The 22,212-nt window shown below is 35.3% G+C and overlaps 1 protein-coding gene across 1 annotated transcript in view; it reads left to right on the forward strand.

The window, feature by feature from the left end:
* The window catches only part of GRIK2 (glutamate ionotropic receptor kainate type subunit 2), a 944,667-nt gene that overhangs the window by 547,836 nt on the left and 374,619 nt on the right, over window positions 1-22,212 (forward strand). Inside the window, exons 7-8 of the mRNA XM_007942266.2 lie at window positions 2,522-2,665; window positions 7,026-7,133. Of these exons, the coding sequence (XP_007940457.1) occupies window positions 2,522-2,665; window positions 7,026-7,133 (252 nt within the window). The remainder of the gene's footprint in view (window positions 1-2,521; window positions 2,666-7,025; window positions 7,134-22,212) is intronic.

Here is a 22,212-nt window from a genome sequence, read left to right on the forward strand (position 1 = left end):
CCATCTCTGTGATCCTCTGCAGGGTTTTCTCTCTCTGGCCCCACCTACCCTCGGCCCCAGTTCAGCTGGCCCAGACCGCAATCCACCTTGGGAGTTCCTCTGTGGGTGCGCCCACCCATAGTGCCAAAGATCTATTCGGTTTCAGCGGTGCTGGAGTTGGAGAGTGCCTGCTAGTAATCTGTGGTCCCAATATTACTGATAAAGTCAAGTGCAGTCCTCTCAGTGCCACTAAGCTGACCCAAGCCTACTTGATAACATACTGCAGGGGCACCTCCCCAGGCCCGCTCTCCTGCAGCACCAATGAACTCTCTGCTTGGATTTCAGTGGTGCTGGACGTGCCCTTCTGCACCCAGTCGACCCAAGTTACCAATAAAATTAAGTGCTGAAGGTAGTTCCTTGGGATGATCGCTGATATGCTGGTGTGGTTGCTAGTATGTTGGTATGTTGTGTCTTCTTCCTTAATGCAGGGAGGCCTTGGATGGCCATTCTCACCTGCTGGTCGCTCCCCCCAAAAAGTCTCCAGTGGCATTGTCAGCTGCCTGTTGGCACTCCACAGGGTAGATCTTCTGATCTTATTTTTTTTCCCCTTGTTCCTTTCTCCTTTCTCATTCTACTCCTCTGAGTTTGGTGTTTTCTGACTCAGTGAGCTGTTCAGAGCACCAGAATCCCTAATTCAAATGGCTGTACCTAGTTTTTCAAGCACTAAGATGCTTGAGAGAAATAGCTTGGTGATTACTGAGGAGACTCCATTTTGAATCCCTAAAACTTATTTTTTTTAATGATTATATAGAAAACTGTGATATTGATTTTAAGTATTTTCTTATTTGGACATTGAGTAGGTTTATATATATGTATATATGTATGTGTGTGTGCGTGCATACGTATATGCCCATGTATATGTATATTCTGATTTCAGATTTTATGAGATTAAATTCCAAGAGGTGAAATTACTAGGTTAAAACAAGAATACTCATCACGTGTTTCTGTCATGAGTATTGCCACATCATCTCTTACCATCCCCTAGGAGTGTCTGAAAGTGCGCTTTTCTCTGTGCCATCGTTAACAGTGATTTTTTTAAAATCCACTTTATTTTGAAATCAAAATGTGTCTATATTATTTGATAACTATTTTTATGATATTCTGTGGTATATGAAATATATCCTGTGAGTGTGAACTCAGGCCAAAAACAAATAACAGTGGAATATTCATCCTGTGGTATATGTCTGTATCAATGCCACACTCTCATTTTCACTACATGGCCAACAGAGTACATGAAAGTAGTCAACTGATATTTATAAAAATAAGGTTATGAATCTGAGCTATATTCCTAGGAGATTTATGAACTATAAAATGGCATTGTTATTATTATGTTCTGTCATTGTATTGTGCTTTTTAGCTGTCTTCCATTTCATGTTGTAAAGTTCCTTAGGATCCATTTGCATGAAAGCTATTGTGTGTACTCATTTTGTATTGTATTGTGGCAAAGACTATAATCTACAGGGTTCCTATTCATTTTGGAATTCATTTCACAGCTCACTAATTGTGTGAATGAGAAGAGGAAATACATGCTTTTATTCCAAAGCATGCCAAGCAGATGGCCCAAAGTTCATTGCTACTAACACTGTCAGTGTGGCCCTCTTCTGTAGGTAGTAAACTTGACATCCATCCGTCAAACACAATGTAAGGGTCCATTTAACACAGCACTTGACAATCACTGAGCCTCTGTTTTGTTGTGACTTATAAACATTTTGTTTTTATCATCAACCTCTAAAGTGGCCAGCCATTTGAGCAGGTGCAAACACAGCAGCATTCATATTCATTTTATTTAAGAAGCCAGAATAAACTTTTATTCAAATGGAAATTTGGGAAAATAAAACAGTACAGGAGATTAAGCTTAGTTTCTTGAAAAGGGATTAATACATGTAATAAGATTCAAAACTGTAACATCATTTCTGAGATTGAACTTTGAAAAAAACCTTCTTCAGTTCAAGAAAATATCAGGGTTCTTATCTTAAGCTTCATAGGTGAACCAACCTTCTTTATAAAATCTTTCCTTTCTTATACAATAGAATTCCTTACTTATTGACTTTTATATTAGAAATTCTATTTCTGTAATCATTTCATCTTATTAGCAATAACATTCAATGTGCTTGTGTGTGTGTGTGTTGTGATAGTATGAGAGAGACAGAGGGAGAGTGACAAAGGAGAAAATTGAGAACTAATGAATATCCTCAAACATTTCCCAGGTCAACAGTGATACTAGGACAGTATGTTCTTGAGTTATCTCTTCACAAAAGAGAGTGAGTGAGTTCAAATGTCCTAATGGAGATGATTTAGTAATTTGATCACTATGTCTTATTTAAGAGGATTAGAAGAGGTGAAGATACTGTTTTCTCCCTAACACAAAGGAAAACTGAGTACTCTATCCCCTCACCCCTTGCTTATTTTCTGCTTCCAAACAGTTGACCACAGGTTTCACATGCTGTATTGACTACATTTTTCCTTTTTGCTTGGTTTTCAGACTGATGCAGCTCTAATGTATGATGCTGTGCACGTGGTATCCGTGGCTGTCCAGCAGTTTCCTCAGATGACAGTCAGTTCCTTACAATGTAATCGACACAAACCTTGGCGCTTTGGGACCCGCTTTATGAGCCTCATTAAAGAGGTAAGGAAAAGAAGCATGTCTGGTGTCTTTTGTCCTCTATCAGAATGAATTGAAATGATAGCAGTTTTTCTAGTAGGTGACCCTTCATCTTTGTCATTTAAATTAAACTTTTACTTTCTTCTCTCCCCCTCCATATAAGCACAATTAATATATATTTTTAAAGAAAGATTAAGAAACAAAAGAGGAACATTATATTATAAATAAATAGGCTACTCAGAATCTCTACAAATGTCATATGAACATTTAACTGAGCCTTACTCTACAACCTGGTGTAAACAGATAAAAACTTGTGACCTTGGAAAGCTAGATTTATGAGATTGTTAGCTTTTACCTAGTAGAAATATAGATGTTTAAAAGTGTTTATATTTTAGGCAACAAAATATACAATGCATTTTTAACCTTAAAGCAATTTGTACTATATTTAAACTTAGACCCAATTTACAAGTCTTAAAATAATTATTTAGACTCATGGTTCCTAAATAGAATATGTAGTTATTTTAATTATACTAACAGTTAACATAAAACAGAATATATGGATTCATAAAAGTGCAAATTTTACTACATATTGTATAATATAACCATTCTTATGGCCATATATCATTTCTTATTATGTCTGTTATCATAATACATCAAACAATGCCTGTGCTGAAAAGAAAAAGGAGGTAAATTCTTAAAGATATAACTAATTAGATACCAAACACCAAACCCATTGTCATTGAGTCAATCCTGACTCATTGCAACTCCCATGCAGTTTACAAGGCTATAAATCTTTAAGGAAACAGACTGCCTCATCTTTTTCCTTAGGAGTGGCTGTTGGGTTGGAACTGCTAACCTTTTGGTTAGCAGCTGAATGCTTTAACCACTACACCACCAGAGCCTACATATATATGTATATATATGTGTGTGTGTGTGTGTGTGTGTGTGTGTGTTTATAGATGGGTAGGTAGGTAGATTCCTTATGTGATGAAGAAATTCTTCTGTCAGCTTTGTATACTTTTCATTTGACTACAAAGCAGTCATTAAATGAACATTTAACTGAGCCTTACTCTCTGCTATGGGAAAAATCACAGATATTATCACCATATATGATTTATAATTAGTGACTTAAAATAAATCATTAGTTAATCTTATACTAAAATATCCATCCTGAAAATAAAAGTATACTGTGAACCATAGTTGAGAATCTCCAGGTATTGGGAAAAAAATAGACTCATATATTTTATTTTTCCTTATAGATATTTTAATGCAGTTTGCAATTTCTAAAACAAAGTGAAGTTAAAATAAATTTAATAAAATTTCATAGGAAAGTTTCCTCAAATTCCACAGTTTTTTTTTTTTTTTAAATAGACTCAGAAGCCAAACAGTAATAATAATTTTTATAGTATATTACAATATTAGGAGCTCTGGTGGTAGAACAAAGCTATGTTTAGATGGTCAATCTTTGCTCTTATGAAAAAACTTCCACCAATTTAAGAAAATGGAGAAGGAGCCAGATGATAATTTTCAAATGAGTTTTATTATATAAAATATTGCTTTTATTATTGTTATTTTAGCTTGTAAGGAAGTTGAACCAGCTTGCAAATGCTAAAATGACAAACAAACAAGCAAATAGACACTTGAGATTTTAAGATAAGGACTTTGTCTAGTCATTCTCATGGGAGTTCTGGTAGCATAGTGCCTAAGACACATGACTGCTAACCAGGAGGCTGGTGGTTCAAACCCACAAACCACTCCTCAGAAGGAAGATGGGGCAATCTACTTCCTCAGTGATACTGCCTCAGAAACCCAAGGAGGGCTTGTTATGAGTCAGGTCTGACTTGACGGCACATAACAACAACAACAAACAGTCATTCTCATGATCACAAAATGGCTGCTTCATTTCCAAAGCTATGCCTATCTCATTGGCCATAACTCTGGACCCAAGTATTTTTGTTGTCCAGTTCTTCTCAAACTCCCAATGGATAAAGTGATACTAATAGATGACTCCCTAAAGAATATTCAGTTTATTCATTACTACACACACACACACACACAATTTTACTTCCAGTTTAAAAGTGGGTATAGAGAACTTTAAATATAATCCACAGATTTACCTAATGGAAGAATTGCTTTTCCTGATCTCAGTACTTTATTGTTGAGGCCATGACATCTGTCAAGCAGCTATTGTATTTATTATAGGATATTATTAAGGATCTTGTCCATGAAATCACAGTGACCCCTTATGAGGACCAAAAGGAGAAATTTCTCTCTGATCTCACTACCAGGAAATGTTTTGCTTCTCCTGATCAGCTGGTCTGTCTTAAATTATGGACCCTATATATTGTAGCATAGTGGCTAAGACACTTGCCTGCTAACCAGATGGCTGGCGGTTCAAACCCACCAGCCACTCCTCGGAAGGAAGGTTGGGCAATCCTACTTCCATAGTGATACTGCCTCGGAAACCCAAGGAGGGGTCGCTATGAGTCAGGTTTGACTCGATGGCACATAACAACAACAACAACATATATTGTAGCATAGTGCCTAAGGCACTTGACTGCCAACCAGAAGGCTGGCAGTTCAAACCCACCAGTCACTCCTTGGAAGGAAGGTTGGGCAATCTACTTCCATAGGGATACCCCCTCAGAAACCCAAGGAGGGGTTGCTATGAGTCGAGTCCAACTCGACAGCCCATAACAACAACACAACAACAGCATATACTGTATATTGATCTTATTTATCTCTTCACATTGGTTATTAGGAAATTCAGAATTGGATTTATGACTTAATTTTAGGGCATCTGGTGAAATTTCTTGATGCTATCTCTATCCTAGATTTGTTTCACTATGCTGTACTTCTGTACTTTTACTACTTGATGTCTTTATCTGTGTTTTTACTATTATATTTGAACTGCCAGCCTTCTGGTTAGTAGTCAAATGCCTGAGGCACTACGAGTAACTGAAACGTATTTGTTTATACTCTTTTAAAGTAATTTTGTTTTTAAGAATAAGTGGGTTAAAAGTAAATTTTTCTTCTTTATTGGAGACCTGTCAACATGTTTAGTTTCAGTCATGACATGATGCATTATGCATATCCATGTATATTAGAATTTTCTATTTAATTTGTAATTTATTATCCTAAAATTGTTTTGGAATTCCTGCATATAATTACTTGAAAAGTATGTGATCCCTAAAGAAATGTAGCACTCTTAATCTACTGGGGTTTGCTTCTTTTGGGCCTTATTTTACAGGGTTTCAAACATTATAGTTTTTTCAAACCTTATTCAAAATTTTATTATATGACTGTTTTAGCAAGTTATTTACAATAGCTCATTTTGGATATATTGCCACTAGAATGGGAAAACTTTTAATATTTTAAACAAGCCCAGATATTTACTGAGCACTGATGGATGAATCCATTATGTTGGTAGATCATTTTATTCCCAACAATCTTCTATGTGGAGAACTGTTACAGGAAGTGTAGTTTGAATAATTGTGATACGTTTTTCCCAGTCTCACTTGGGGAAAAATAATATAATTAGTTAATTGTTTTAAAGGAAAAGACTGTAATTTCAATAGTATAGTATAGATTTTACAGGATACAATTTCTTTCAATGTAATAAAATGCATGTATTTTTATATTATTATGAATTTAGGAGTGATGTTTTATAGCAGTAGTTCTATCTGTAGTTCCTAGTAAGATATTCAATATTTCATATATCATAATAATATTAATAAAACCAAGCTCACTGCTGTCAAGTTGGATCCTACTCATAGTGACCCTTCCTTGGGTTTCTGAGGTAGTATTTCAATGGAAGTAGATTGCCCAATCTTCCTTCTGAGGAGTGGCTGGTGGGTTTGAACCACCAGCCTTCTGGTTAGCAGTCAAATGCCTGAGGCACTACGAGTAACTAAATTCTTCTCACTTTGCAAACATCTTTATTATTTAAAATAACTTACATTCTCATAGGAAATAATGTTATACTCGGAAAAATTACATTATACAAAAGTTTACAATAACTTTTTTATTGAGATTTGTTGTTGTTGTTATTGTTATGTGCTGTCCATCGGACCTGACTCATAGCAACCCCTCCCTGGGTTTCCGAGGCAGTATCACTATGGAAGTAGATTGCCCAACCTTCCTTCTGAGGAGTGGCTGGTGGGTTTGAACCCCCAGCCTCCTGGTTAGCAGTCAAGTGCCTCAGGGACTATGCTACTAGAAGACATGTATTTATCAAAAATATCTTTCAAATTTCAGAAGATAATAATTATTTTAAAAATGTATTTGTGTAAAGTTATGAAAAATTTCCCTTTTTTGTGGAAAATTATTTTGTTTTCTTGTTCTTTCCTTATGTACTAATAAATGTATCTTTCTTTTCTCATAGGCTCACTGGGAGGGCCTCACAGGCAGAATAACTTTCAATAAAACCAACGGCTTACGGACAGATTTTGATTTGGATGTGATCAGCCTCAAGGAAGAAGGTCTTGAAAAGGTACTGAGTAATAAGCTCACTTACTTTAATTATTAAATGAACATAGCCCAATAAAGAAGGAGATAGACTTGATGATTGTCATATTTCATTGCCATTAATTTTATTGAGAAATTTGACAAAATAATCTATAATTTGGTATTACTGACTATAATAATTATTCACTAGAATTAAGAATAAATGGTTCCTTATGGCAATTTAAATATTTATTATCACTAGATTTTCTGATATATTTGCATGCATATAATATTAGCTTTAAGATTTAATCCTACAATTAGAAATTAATTGATTTAATATGGGTATTTGTACATGCAGCTTATAGCTACATGTGCTTGCAGAGACATTGCTACCTGGAGCAGGATATGAAAAGGAGTAAACACAGAAGCATGTTCCCATTGCTATTTTTTATTCAAGTGAAATATCTTAATTAATGTAAGCAGAGTAAATTAGATATAGAGAAAAATGCTAATGATACTACATTGGGTATATTTCTTACTTGATTCTACATTAGAGATAGAAGTAAAACATGTTAAGGCTTGTAGAATTTGAGATGTGTTCTTACTTTAAGAGTATTCAAGCTTAAATTTGTTTACATTTATAATGCATGTAACCACCTTGTTTCCAAGATAAGAACATAAATCTACACCCAAGACTAGGATTGATAATGATAGATTTTAGCTCTTAAAGGTTTTATCCCAATGTTCACTGGGAAAAATATAACCTTAGTTTTCTGAGATGGCCAAGCCACTAGTATGGGCTTTGACAGTTACTTGCCTTTCAATTCATCAAGATAAATATAGCAATCCTCTACATATTACTATAGACTTAGCCCTGTCTTGGTTTCAAAATAGAGAAAACATTGGAAAAGCTTTCTCCATGCTCCAAAGTGGATTATAGACCTACCTGCATATAATGTTTACCTAGCATATATGATGATCCACCATATTGATGAGTAGTGAGCTAACCATGCTGCCTCTCAATTTCATAAATATTTTGCCTTCTTTTCTAAAATTTGAAGATCTGCTTTGCTAAATTAATTATATACAGATCATATTCCCATAAAACATTTGCATATAAATGCAATGAAATGCTATTTCTTTCAAGTCTTTAAAAGTACAGTGAAAGAATACTTCTGACAAAGGATAAAACTTAATCATAGTAAATGAAGAACTTAGAATTAGTCTTGTACAATGGGAAAATATTGCTTACAGGAGATTGAGTCATTTCAGAAAGAGATCTACAATATGAATGGGAAATAAGCCACAATGCTGGACTTGAGTCATAATAAGGAAACACCATGTGGAGACATTTTCAACATATTGGTATGCAATGGTAAATTCAAGGAGAACAGCCTGAAGACCTGTGGATTGCTTGGGAGGATGTTACAGCTTAGGATATATTTAACATGGGACCAAAATTGCTCTGAATGGGAATGAAAGATTAAGAAACAGTGACAGTTCAAAGTTCAAAGAATCAAAGCATTGAACTATGTTTTTAAGATGAAAGGGGGGGAGGTGGAGGAAGCAGTGATAAGGCATATATAAATATGAGGAAGACAAGTGGCAAGTGAGAGAATTTGAAATAAATTGGCACCAATCTTCCCCTAAGGAGATAGATAAGGAACTTTAGATGGGCATAGGTGCTTTGGAGAGAAAAGAATTAAAAGATTTCAATCAAAAGTTTGTAAGATATTCAGAAATTAGTACAACTAAGAGATGGGGTAGAGTTAAACTTTAGTCAACTCTTGAGAATCATGAAAATGTCTTGAAACTATCATTGTGGCAGATTGGACATTGAGTCAGTTGGAATAAAGTACTGTTAAGTAGAAAAATATTCTCAGTTTTTAATTCAGTAGAATTGTTAAGAATTCAAAGTCTAGATTTAGACAGAATTGGGTTCAATCTCTGTCATCTACTATTTATAGACAAGTTTCTTAATCTCTCAAAACAGATTGTCTTCAAGATTCTTATTAGTTTTACTTTTTATTTATTTATTTTCTTGAAAAGAATAATTACTAACACAGTTTAAGAAAGACAGAGTTCCTACCTAATAGAATTCACAGCTTACAAGGGTCAGTAGATGAAAGTCCAGGAGGCTTGAGTTACAATGTCAGTTCTATTGCCACTAAGTATGTGACATCATCCTTCCACCTGATTTTGCTGTGTCAGATTCCTCATCTCCAAGAATACTAAGTGCTTCTTTTCTAGACAGGCTGAAATGAAAACTATCATAGTGCCTAAAAGAACTGGAAGTATCATCTCTGTAGGTTCTGAGGTTAGAAATTTTAGTTAGTGCCATCCTCAATATTGCCTTATCATGACTAGGTGAGGACAATGAGAAAAATGAGAAAAAAAAAAATTGTAAAATGCTACCTTTATAAATTTCTTCTCCTCCATTCCTGATGCCTTTTCTTAGTTCTGGTCTATAAGGAGCTCTGGCGGAGTACTGCCTAAGGTATTTGACTGCTAACCAGAAGGCTGGCAGTTCAAACCCACCAGCTACTCCTCGGAAGGAAGAATGGGCAATCTAACTTCTGTAGAGATACTGCCTTGAAAACCCAAAGAGAGGTTGCTATGAGTCGAAATCAACTCAGTTGTAGTTAGTTTGGTTTTGGTTTTTTAGGTCTGGTCTTTGACCAGTGCATTTTACCTGTTTATTTAATTTTGTAACAAATATGTAAGAAGCATGTATCTTTTGCCCTTATAAAGATTATATTTATGATGAAATATAAAAAATCTTTATAACTGACAATAAAATGATATTTTAAATAAATTATTTATGTAGAATATAAAACTAGGGCATAATTTACCATTAGAAATGATCCTCTGATGCTTAGCCATGCACTTAAGAAAGATCAGCTTCAGCTGTAGCAAAACAATGACTAATGTCAGTAGGCCTTGCAGAGATATTCAGAAGGTGTTTGGAATATGATTTCAAAAGGATTCAAGAATTTGGAGCAAAATTTGGAGTTGGAAGGATTTTACACAAAATAGGTTTAGATTAAGTTGACAACATTATATGGTAATGGAGTTTTCTACTGTAATATCTGGTGATGCAGTGCCTAAGGCATTTGACTGCTAGCCAGAAGGTTGGTGGTTCATACACACCAGCCACTTTGTTAAAGGAAGACTGGACAATCTACTTCTGTAACAATTTACCACCTTAGAAACTGAAGGGAGTTCATTATGAGTTGGAATCAACTCAATGGCAATGGCTTTTTTTTTTTTTTTTTTTTCTTTTTAAATAAACAGTGGAAGCCTAGAGGCCATTTTTGGGAAAAGATCACTTACACTTTAATAGAATTTCTTCTAAGAAAACTGTAATGCAAAAATAAAATCACTTAACTCTGCCATGTAACTGTCTTTTAATCTTGAATATACAATGAAAACAATATATTTCATGTGCTTTTCAAGGAAAAAAAAAAAGCTATCTCTTACTATTACACTTCTTGCTTCTTCAAATGGATTTTTATTGCACTAGAGAACATTTTGAAGTAGAGGTCTTAAACTAAAATTATTCTCCTATACCTCTCCTGTATTTCTCTAGCATCACAGTCATCTATCTCTCTCGGTTATTTTGATGATATTCTCATGACTGTGATAATTATGTTTAAGTAAAACATGTAGACTGGAATACTCAGTCTTCTAGATAGCAAGTATCTAATAAATTTATATTAATATTGACTGCCACAGTATTGGGCAGTATTTTGTTCTATTGTACATAGGGTAGCTATGAGTTGAAATCAACTTGATAGTACCTAACAAAAATAACAATATTAACTTTTAATTTAATATTATGCTAATGTTGAAACAGCATAAAGATGAATCCAGTACACTTCTCTGGCTAGAGATAGCACTAAGGGTCCTAGAAAGGATTGGGACAAATAAAAAAATCTCACCATGAGTTTACCTCAACATGTTTTACAAAAATATCAGCATCTAACTTGTGTGTCCTTAGGGAGATTCTTGAAAGAGAAAAGTGGTTGTAAGATGGTGTCTTATGGAATATGTTTGTGGACCTATACAAAATTAAAAATTAATGTAAATTCTATAAAGCAAGATAGTCTTTATTAGTAAATTATTAAATAGTTTATTTTTTTTCAAAAATAGAACAAGCACAAATACTTAGCAAACTCACCAGGGACTCCTAAGAAGGAAGATGGGGCAATCTATTTCTGTAGTGATACTGCCTTGGAAACCCAAGGAGGATTCTCTATGAGTCGTGTCTGACTTGACAACACATAACAACAACAACAACAAGGTAATAGCAATTAAGAAGATGGTAACACAGCACAGAAAACTATATGGAATAAAGAAATCATCAAAACCATGAACAAAAAAATAATATGACATCAATAAATTTATATTTTTTGATAATTACACTGAATGTCAATGGATTAAATGCACCACTCAAGAGATGGAGCTTTCAGACTGGATAAGAAAACATGACCCATCAATATGCTGCCTACAAGAAACTCATCTTAGACAAAAAGCAAAAATGGAATAAAAATAAAAGATTGGAAAATGATATATCAAGCAAATGACAATCAAAAGAGAGTAGGAGTGGCAATATTAATTTCTGATAAAATAGACTTAAGACAAAAATGACCATAAAAGACAAGGAAGGACATTATATTATGATTAAAGGATCAGTTGAACAAGAGGACATAACCATAATAAATATCTACTCATCCAATGAAAGGGCCCCCTAATATACAAAGCAGACTTTAACAGAATTGAAAAGACAAATAGGTGACTCCACAGTAATAGTAAAAGTAATACACCACTGTCAGTGAAAGATAGAACAACTGGAAAGAAACTCAGCAAAGATGCAGAGGAAGTAAACAATACAATAAACCAACTTAACCTGATAGACATCTACAGAGCATTTCACCCAACTACAGCACAATATACATTATTTTCCAGCACACATGGAATATTCTCCATGATTGACCATATGTTGGGCCAAAAAGCAAGCCTCAATAAGTTAAAAACATTGAAATACTACAAAGCCTCTTCTCAGATCACAATGCTATAAAATTAGAAATCAACACTAGGAAGACCAATGGAAAAAGAGAAAACTTAGGGAAACTGGATAACACTCTCCTCAAAAATGACTCGGTAAGAGAAGAAATTAAAAAAGATTGAAAAATTTCCTGAGTCAAATAAGAATGAAAACACAACATAACAATATCTTTGGGACACAACAAAAGTAGTGATCAGAGGGCAATTTATAGCAACATATGCACACAATGAAAAAGAAGAAAGCCAAAATCAATACCTTAACCCAACATCTCTAACAATTAGAAAAAGAGCAGGAAAAAAAAAAAATTGTACTGTCACCAAAGAAAAGAAATAATAAAGATTCCAGTAGAAATAAATGAAATAGAAAATAGAAAGACAATAGAAAAAATCAACAAGACTAGAAGTTGGTTCTTTGAAAATACTAATAAAACACTGAGAAAGTTAGCAAAGGAAAAGAAGAAGATGTAGATAACATGAATAAGAATGGAAAGGGGTGATGCCACAAGAGAACCAACATAAATGAAAACAATAATATCAGCATAGTTTGAAGAACTGTACTCCAACAAATTTGAAAACCTAGAAGAAATGGACAGATTTCTAGAAACACACTATTTACCTAAACCAACACAGATGAGGTAGAAAACTTGAATAGACCCCTAACAAAAGAAGAAATTGAACAGGTCATTAAAAAATTACCAACAAAAAAAGTCCTGGCCCAGATGGTTTCACTGGAGAATGCTACCAGTCATTCAGAGATGAGCGGATACCAATCCTACTCAAACTATTCCAGGACTTAGAAAAAGATGGAATCCTCCCAAATTCATTTTATGATACAAACATAACCCTGATTATCAAAACCAGGCAAAGACACCACTAGAAAGGAAAACTACAAACCAATATCCCACATGAATATAGATGCAAAAATCTTCAACAAAATCCTAGCCAACAGACTCCAACAACATATCAAAAAAATAATACATCATGACCAAGTAGGACTCATATTAGATCTGCAAGGACAGTTCAACATTAGGAAAACAATCAACATAATCCATCACATAAGTGAAGGAAAGGAAAGAAATCACATGATTATATGCAGAAAGAGAAGGGGCATTTGATAAAATCCAACATCTATTCCTGATTAAAAAAACAAAAACAAAAACAAAACTCTCAGAAGAATATAAATAGAAGGAAAATTCCTCAGCATAATAAAAGGCATATCTGCAAAACCAACAGCTAACATTATTCTCAATGGAGAGAGACTGAATCCATTCCCTTTGCAAACAGGAATATATCTTCTTCTATTCAACATTGTATTGAAAGTCCTAGCCAGGGAAGTTATGCAAGAAAGGGAAATCAAAAGTATCCAAATTGGTAAGGAAGTAAAACTATCTCTATTTGCAGATGATATGATTTTACATATAGAAAAGAAAGAAAACTACTGGAGGTTATCAAAAGATTTAGCATAGTGGCAGAATAAAAGATCAACATCCAAAAATGAGTCAGATTCCTCTACACCAGCAAAGAGTTCTCTGAAAATGAAATAAAGTAATCAATGCCACTTACAATAACTATGAGAAAGATAAAATAATAAATGAGAATAAATCTTACCAGGAACACAAAAGACCTATACAAAGAAAATTACAAAACACTACTTTAGAAAACTATAAGGGATCTCCATAAATGGAAGAACATATCATGCTCATGGATAGGAAGATTTAACATTGTGAAAATATCACTACTACCCAAAGCAATCTGTATATTCAAAGCAATCCCAATTCAGATTCCATCAACCCTCTTTAAAGACATGGAAAAACCAATCACCCATTGTGGTAGTTATAGTTTATGTCAACTTGGTTGGGCCTGGTTGAATGGCTGGGCAGCTGGTGGTTGTTATTCCCCATGATGAGACTGGCAATCAGCACTATGGTGGGCCCTACCACAAGCAGCTGAGTAGCTACTTTAAGAATGTGGTCTGCTTCCCATATATAAGCAGCAGCTTTAAGAATAGTCTCTAGCTTATGGCACGCTTGAACCCTGCATGTAGCTGAGTTGTTGTTCAGCAGCCTTCCATGCTCTGCCGATCCTGGGACTTTCAATGGACTTGAATCAATGGCTTACTGTGTTGTTTGGTAACATCGGGACTGTGCCTTTTTACTTGTCAACCTTGGGTTTGTCAGCCTCAGCAGCCAGCAGATGTCTGAAAGAAGAAAAGCCTCCAGCTTCAGTGCACCGGGAGCAGGAGACAGAGCTGAAGCCCAAGGTTGAGGGGCTTTTACACAGCCCCTAGATCCTAGCACTTTGAATTCGGACTTAAAGCCTTCAAACTGTAAAATAATAAACTCCTTTTTCTTAAAGCCATCCCATTTGTGGTGTATTCTTGTCAGAGCAGCACCAGGTAGCCCAAACACTCATTTTTATATGGAAAGGAAAATGACTTTGGGTCAGCAAAGCACTACTGAAGAAGAAAAAGTAGGAGGTCTCACATTCCCAGATCTCAAAACTAACTACACAGACACAGTTGTCAAAACAACCTGGTAATGGTACAATAGACACATAGACCTGTGGAGCAGAATTGAGAACCCATAAATAGGTCCGTTGACCCCTGGTCAGCTGATATTTGACAAAGAGCTGGAATCCATTGAATGGGAAAGACATAGTCTCTTTCACAAATGGTGCTGGCAAAACTGGATGTCCATTGGCAGAAAAATGAAACAAAATCTATACCTCGTACCATACACAAAAACTCTACTCCAGATGGATCAAACCCTTAAATGTGAAACCTAAAACTATAAAGTTCATCAAAGAAAAAATAGGGACAAACTTAGGGGTCCTAATTTATGGCATAAATAGACAATCAAGCATAATGCAAGATTCACAAACAGCAGAAGATAAGCTAGACAATTGGGACCTTCTAAACATTATTATTATTATTATTATTTATGTGATCAAAAGACTCCTCTAAAAGAGTAAAAAGAGAATGTATAGGATGGAAAAAATATTTAGCAATGACATATCAGACAAAGGATTTATCTCTAAAATTTATAGAACATTCTACACCTTAACATCAAAAAGACAAATGACCCAATTTGAAAATGAGTAGAAGATATGAACAGACACTTCACCAAAGAAGATATTCAGGCAGCCAGCAAGCACGTTAGAGAGATGCAAATCAAGACAACCATGAGATACTATTTCACCCCAGCTTTATTAGCAAAGTTCAACAAAGACAGAAAATAACAAATGCTGGCTAGTATTTGGAGAGATTGTCGGTGGGGTTGTAAAATGATGCCACCACTGTGGAAATCAGTATGGTGATTATTTATAAAGTTGGAAGTAGAAATGCATTCGATCCAGAAATCCCATTATTAGGTATGTATCCTATAGAAGTGAGAGGCAGGACACAAATAGATATTAGCTCACCCATGTTTATCACATTACTATTCATAATAGCAAAGAGATGGAATCACCCTAACTGCCCACCAGTGGAGGAATTCGTAACCAAACTGTGGTACATATACACATGGAATACTATGCAATTCTAAAGAATAATGTAGAATCTGCAAAATACTTTGTAATGTGAATGAACTTGGAGGACATTATGCTGAGTGAAATAAGTCAGTCATAGAATGACAAATATAGTATTAGTCAATTATTGTAAAAAGTCAAAGAAAGGTTATACATGGAAGGAAACTTTGTTACCCAGGATGGGAGGGGAGGGGAAGGAAAATTCCTAGATAGGTTGAAAAAAATTATATGTGTGTGTGTGTATGTGTGTATAATTTTGTATATATGTAAGAAAATTACACACACACACATATACACATACCAACAATTACTAGCAGTTACCAGGGATAGGAGGAAGAGGAAAAAGGGAAGCTTTTGTTTGCAGGGCATTGAGTTTAGGCTAATGGTGGTGGAATATTTTGGAAAAAGATAGCAGTAATGATGGCACAGCATGGAAAGTGTCATCAGTGTCCCTGAGCTGTAAATGGGGAAGTGGTTATGTTGGTGAATGTTTTGTTGTGTATGTTTTCACCGCAATAAAAGTTAAAAAAAAAAAAAAGTAGAAAAAAAAATTGTCGTATTTTAATTTCAAGTAAATATTCATTCCAGCTTTTAACTTTTAACACCTTTGTTTTCTGAATGTAAACTGCTTGCATTTTTACCCACCAAAGCAGAATCTGGTATTAGCAATCCATAGGCTTCTCACCAAAAATTCAAATATTTTAATAATATCTATAGAGATGACAATTAATAGTGAAACCCTTCCTTATTAAGCTTACAGGCATATATGCTTCAGAATCAGAACAGCTTTCAAAAGACCTTTTAAAGAATATTTGAAGAATATATATATTTTTAGGAAAAGTGGTAATTTCTGTAGAAATCATTACTATTGCCCTTTCTCTTCACTGCAGAATACTGTACTCATTAACTCCCTATGAAAAAAGTGTCTGAATAGATCTTCCAGTCTTCAAAATGTATTTGAATCTGAAAATCTATCCTAGATAGGTGAGAGCTATTTCTGTGATAGATTTGTAGATATCTGATCTGATGCATAGAAGGTTTTATCTTCCACTCTTTGGTGGTATTTGATACACATCCCCTGGTCCCCATGGCAACACTGACCCACAACTTTCCCAGAAACTAAGATTTCTTTTGCCTCCTGGTGGGAAAGCAATGCTAATGGTAATGTTGAATTGTACATTGACTTATAATTTTTAAAGCAGTCAGAAATATTTTGTTTGCTTCTTAAAAGGCAAAAATGCATCCTGGGAGGAATCCAAGCCTAATGTCTTTCTTTGGAAATATTAACCATTTAATTTATCTCTTACATAGGATTAATGATGTACCCTGGCTCAGAACTGTACTGACATTTTTTGAGTGAGTTTGTTTATAGTTGTTCCTTTGTATGATAACCATGAACCCTTAGAATGTTTAAATATTTTTTAGAAATTATTTACACACTGTATTTATGTTTAGAAAATAAGATTACTTAAGGCCACTCAATTTCTTATTTTGACCTATCAGAGAGTATAAAATATTCAACATCACATGACTTTTTCTTTTAACTGCTGGAGGCAAATATATACTAACATATATACTAACCATATTAGTAATACATTGATTTGATTTCAAATTAATTCCTGAAGAAATTAGCCCCTTAAAAATATTCCCCTTAATTGTTAGACGACCACATGTCATCGTAATTCTGTAGTCATTATTAGGCTTGAGTTTTCCTAAGACAAAAATAAAACTCCTAAACATGATAAATCTGTGTTTAAATTAGTCATACTTTCCATTATATAATTATACACTCGTCCCCATCTTAACACTGTTGTTCTTACATGTTGAAACTCAAGACCTGTGGAAACTTATGAGAAGAATAGTTTGAGGAAGCTGGTTACTGAGGGGTTCTTTTTGCTGTCCTTATGTGTCAACTCACTCGTGTATGGAGATAGTCCAGTTTCCAGGTTGTTCTTCTTTGACTATTCAGATTTCTCACAGGCTTCCAGCACATAGACTTTGCTATGAAATATTGTTTTATCTGAGAGATCAGGTGCCATCCTTCTTTAAGGGCCGTCCTGTGAAAACTTAGCCAAGTTGAAGTACACTACTTTAAACTTTGATATCATGGATTATTAGACAGTAATGCAAATACACATCTCTACTTTTCATTTAATATTTCAACATTAGAAGGTATAAAGATGGTGAGGGAAAAGAAAGTCTCCAATTACACTAGAACAGTTAGTAAGAAAACTACACTCTTGAAAAATTTCTGTGCTCACTTCTCAGGAAGTGTATTTATTTAAAAAATCTGTATTTGCAAATGTCCAGAAGAAAACAGTGTATAGTTAGTAGGAAATACACAGTACACCAATGTTTATTCAATCAAATACAGTCACTATTCATCTCCTAAATATACAACAGCATTTAATAATAATTCCCTTTCCATTTCTCCCTACTCTTAAATAATACTTCCAGGGGCACCCTGTCTTCTAAGAGGGATGATGAGCACACTTCAAGGCAAATTTCACTTGATGGGTCATGTGGTTTGAGGCAACTTTTACTGGGAGTAAGGTTTTTAAGGAAATTTATTATATGATTCCACATTGTGCTAATACCATTTTAAACATAATGCACTTTGTGGTAATGTATAAACATAAATACTGTGTGTAAATAATTTAAAAAATATTTTAACATTCTGAAGGTTCAGATTTATTATCCAAAGGAGCTACTATAAACTAACTCACTCATAAAATGTCAGTACAATTCTGAACCAGGATATATCATTCAGTCAAAACAATGTGTAATCTGAGATTCATTTTCTTCTTTTTAGCATTGTTCTATAATGGAAAACTTTATTCTTTTTTGCCATTCCCCAACATGTCATGGGTGTTTTGTAATGGTCAATATGATTGTGTATATAGAATTTTGGTAGATTCTATTGTATCTGGTAGCATAGTGCCTAAGGCACTTGACTGCTCACCAGAAGGCTGGCAGTTCAAACCCACCAGCCACTCCACGGAAGGAAGGTTGGGCAATCCTACTTCCGTAGTGATACTGCCTCAGAAACCCAAGGAGGGGTCGTTATGAGTCGGGGCCGACTCGACGGCAAACAACAACAACAACAACAAATTGTATCAACTGTTCTTTTAGTGGGTAATTTATTTAAGATTACTTCTTAATTTTGAAGGAAGGATAAATGTAAGACTCAAATTAAAAAAAAAATGTCAGGACATTTAACAAAATTCACTGGTCAGCTGTTTATAAAGAAACAGATGAGAAATATAATGAAAATAAACATGTCGATAGTGATTTATCATACAAATGCAGAAAAACAATGGAAGCAATGGGGAATGATTAATGTTAGACACTAGAAGTCTAGTTGAAAATCATTAACTGGAATAAAAACAGTTATATCAATAAATATTATTTAGAAATACAGAAATAACCGTCATAAAACTATACCATTCAAATATATAAGTGGAAAGTATTCGGAGGAAGGTTGGGCAATCTACTTCTGTAATGATACCACCTCCGAAACCCCAGGAGGGGTTGCTATGAGTCGGGTCTGACTCGACGGCAGTGGGTTTGGTTTTTGGTTTATTATAAACAAGAGATAACTTGATAGAAAGATAGTTGTAGTATGGGTAATCTCATAAACTGTCAGTGGAAATATAACAAATTTCTTATGTGCCCTCGAGTCAGACCTGACTCATAATGACCCTTCCTTGGGTTTCCGAGGTGGTATTACTACAGAAGTAGATTGCCCAACCTTCCTTCTGAGGAAGGGCTGGTGGGTTTGAACTGCCAGCCTTCTGGTTAGTAGTCAAGTGCCTTAGGCACTATGCTACTAGAGCTCCCATATAACAAATAGAACAATGCTTTTCAAAAGCAAATTGTCAATATGTATTCAGAATCTTTAATATTCTGTTTCAGGGAATCTGTTTTGAAATAAAATATCTGGGTAAATGGTAGTAAATAGACATATGTATTGATGAGTTGTTTATAACAGTGGCAGTTAAATTATGATATTTTCATTTTATATAGTTATTAAAATTATGGATATTATTAATTTTTAACACTAGGAGAAAATATTCACCACAGTGAACAAACAAGATATATTTCATATGATAAAATAATAATACCATACTTAAAGCCACATTGCATAGATTTTTTTTTTCAAATTTAATCCTCACCAATGACCCAACTATAACTCACTGACATTGAGTCAATTCTGAATCATAACAACCCCCATTGGGTTTCCAAGGTTGTAAATCTTTGCAGAAGCAGACTGCCTCGTCTTTCTTCCACAGAGCAGCTGGTGGGTTTGAACCACCAACCTTTTGATTAGCAGCCAAATGCCTTAACCTGTACACCACCAGAGCTCCTTATGGTGTCACACAGACAGAGTGTAATTCTAATTCTTCCCCAGATGGTACAAATGGTTAACTTGCTCCACTGCTAACCAAAAGATTTGAGGTTCTAGGCACTAAGTGACACACAGGAAGAAAAACTGGGCCATCTACTCCTGAAAAACCAGCCATTCAAAACCCTGTGGGTACAGTCTACTTGGGCACATGTAAGGTTACCATGAGTCTGGGCCTACACTATAGCAGCTAACAAAAACTTATAATTCATATCAGTGATGAAAGATTTTTAGAGACCAGGTAGGTGAAATCAATATGTGAAGTAGTAGGGATAAGCCACATAAGGGTGTTCAATTTATAAATCTCACAATCCTGATCCAGCTCTGCTCATAGAGCTGTATGCCTTAGGGATGTATTTTCCCAGAGCAAAAGCACCCAGGAAGTCATTACCTAGGCTGGAATGTAAAGCTTCTCTTTTGGGACAAAATGATTCCATGTTGTTATTGTTGTTAGGTGCTGTTGAGTTGTGTCCAACTCTTAGTGAGCCTATGCACGGCAGAATGAAACACCACCCAGTCCCATGCCAGCTCCATGATCCTTGCTAAACTTGAGCCTATCATCGCAGCCACTGTGTCAATCCACTTGTTGAGGGACTTCCCCTCTTTTATTGACCCTCCACCTTACCAAGCATGACATCCTTCTCCAGGGAATGGTCCCTTCTGACAACATGACCAAAGTAGGTGAGACGAAGTCTAGCTATTCTCACTTCCAAGGAGCATTCTGGCTGCACTTCAGGACAGATCTGTTAGTTCTTTTAGCAGTCCATGGTACTTTCAGCATTCTTCGCCAGCACCACAACTCAAAAGCATCAACTCTTCTTCGGTCTTCCTTATTCATTGTCCAGCTTTCACATGCATATGAGGCGATTGGAAATATCATGGCTTGTGTCAGGCGCACCTTAGTCCTCAAGGAGACATCCTTGCTCCTCAGCACTTGAAACAGTTTCTTCGCAGTTGACTTTCCCAGTGCTACACGGCATCTAATGTCCTGACTGTGGCTTCCATTGGCATCAATTGTAGAACCAAGCAACGTGAATTCTTTGACAACCTCAATCTTTTCTCCATTTATCATGAGTCTGCTTACAGGTCCAGTTGTGAGGATTTTTGTTTCTTTATATTGAGATGCAATCCATACTGCAGGCTGTATTCTTCAATCTTCATCAGTAAGTGGCTCAAGTCATCCCTACTTTCAGCAAGCAAAATTGTGTCATCAATGTATCGCAGGTTGTTAGTGATTCTTCCTCCAGTCTTGATGCCATGTTCTTCTTCATATAGTTCAGCTTCTCAGATTATTTGCTGAGCACACAGATTGAATAAGTATGGGGAAAGGATACAGCCCTGACACACTCCCTTCTTGATTTTACACCATGCAGTGTCTCCTTGTTCTGTTTGAACAACAGTCTCTTGGTCGATGTTCGGGTTCCTCATGAGCACAATCAAGTGTTCTGGAATTCCCATTCTTCTCAATGTCATCCACAATTTGTTATGATATACACAATCAAATGCCTTTGCATAGTCAATAAAACACAAGTAAATATGTTTCTGGTATTCTTTGCTTTGAGCCAGGATCCAACTGACAGCAGCTATCATATCCTTTGTTCCACATCCTCTTCTGAATCCAACTTGTACCTCTGAAAGTTCTCTGTCAATATACTAATGCAACCGTTTTTGAATTATCTTCAGTAAGATCTTCCTTGCATGTGATATTAATGATATTGTTCAAAAATTTCCACATTGTGTGGGATCATCTTTCTTTGGAATGGGTGCAAATATGGATCTCTTCCAGTCAGTTGGCCAGGTAGCTGTTTTCCAAATCTCTTGGCATAACCAAGTGAGGGCTTTCAGTGGGGCATCTTTTGTTGAAATATCTCAATGGGTATTCTGTCAATTCCTGGAGCCTAGTTCTTCACCAATTCCTTCAGTGTAGCTTCGACTTCTTCCTTCAGTACCATTGGTTCTTGATCATATGGCACCTCCTGAAATGGATGAAGATCAACCAGTTCTTTTTGGTACAGTGACTCTGTGTATTCTTTCCATCTTCTTTTGATGTTTCCTGCATTATTCAATATTTTGCCCGTAGAATCTTTCAATATTGAAACTTGAGGCTTAAATTGTTTCCTCAGTTCTT

The sequence above is a fragment of the Orycteropus afer genome, unplaced genomic scaffold, assembly GCF_000298275.1.
Source record: "Orycteropus afer afer isolate SDZICR_OR568_19922 unplaced genomic scaffold, OryAfe1.0 scaffold00087, whole genome shotgun sequence".
Lineage (NCBI taxonomy): Eukaryota > Metazoa > Chordata > Mammalia > Tubulidentata > Orycteropodidae > Orycteropus > Orycteropus afer.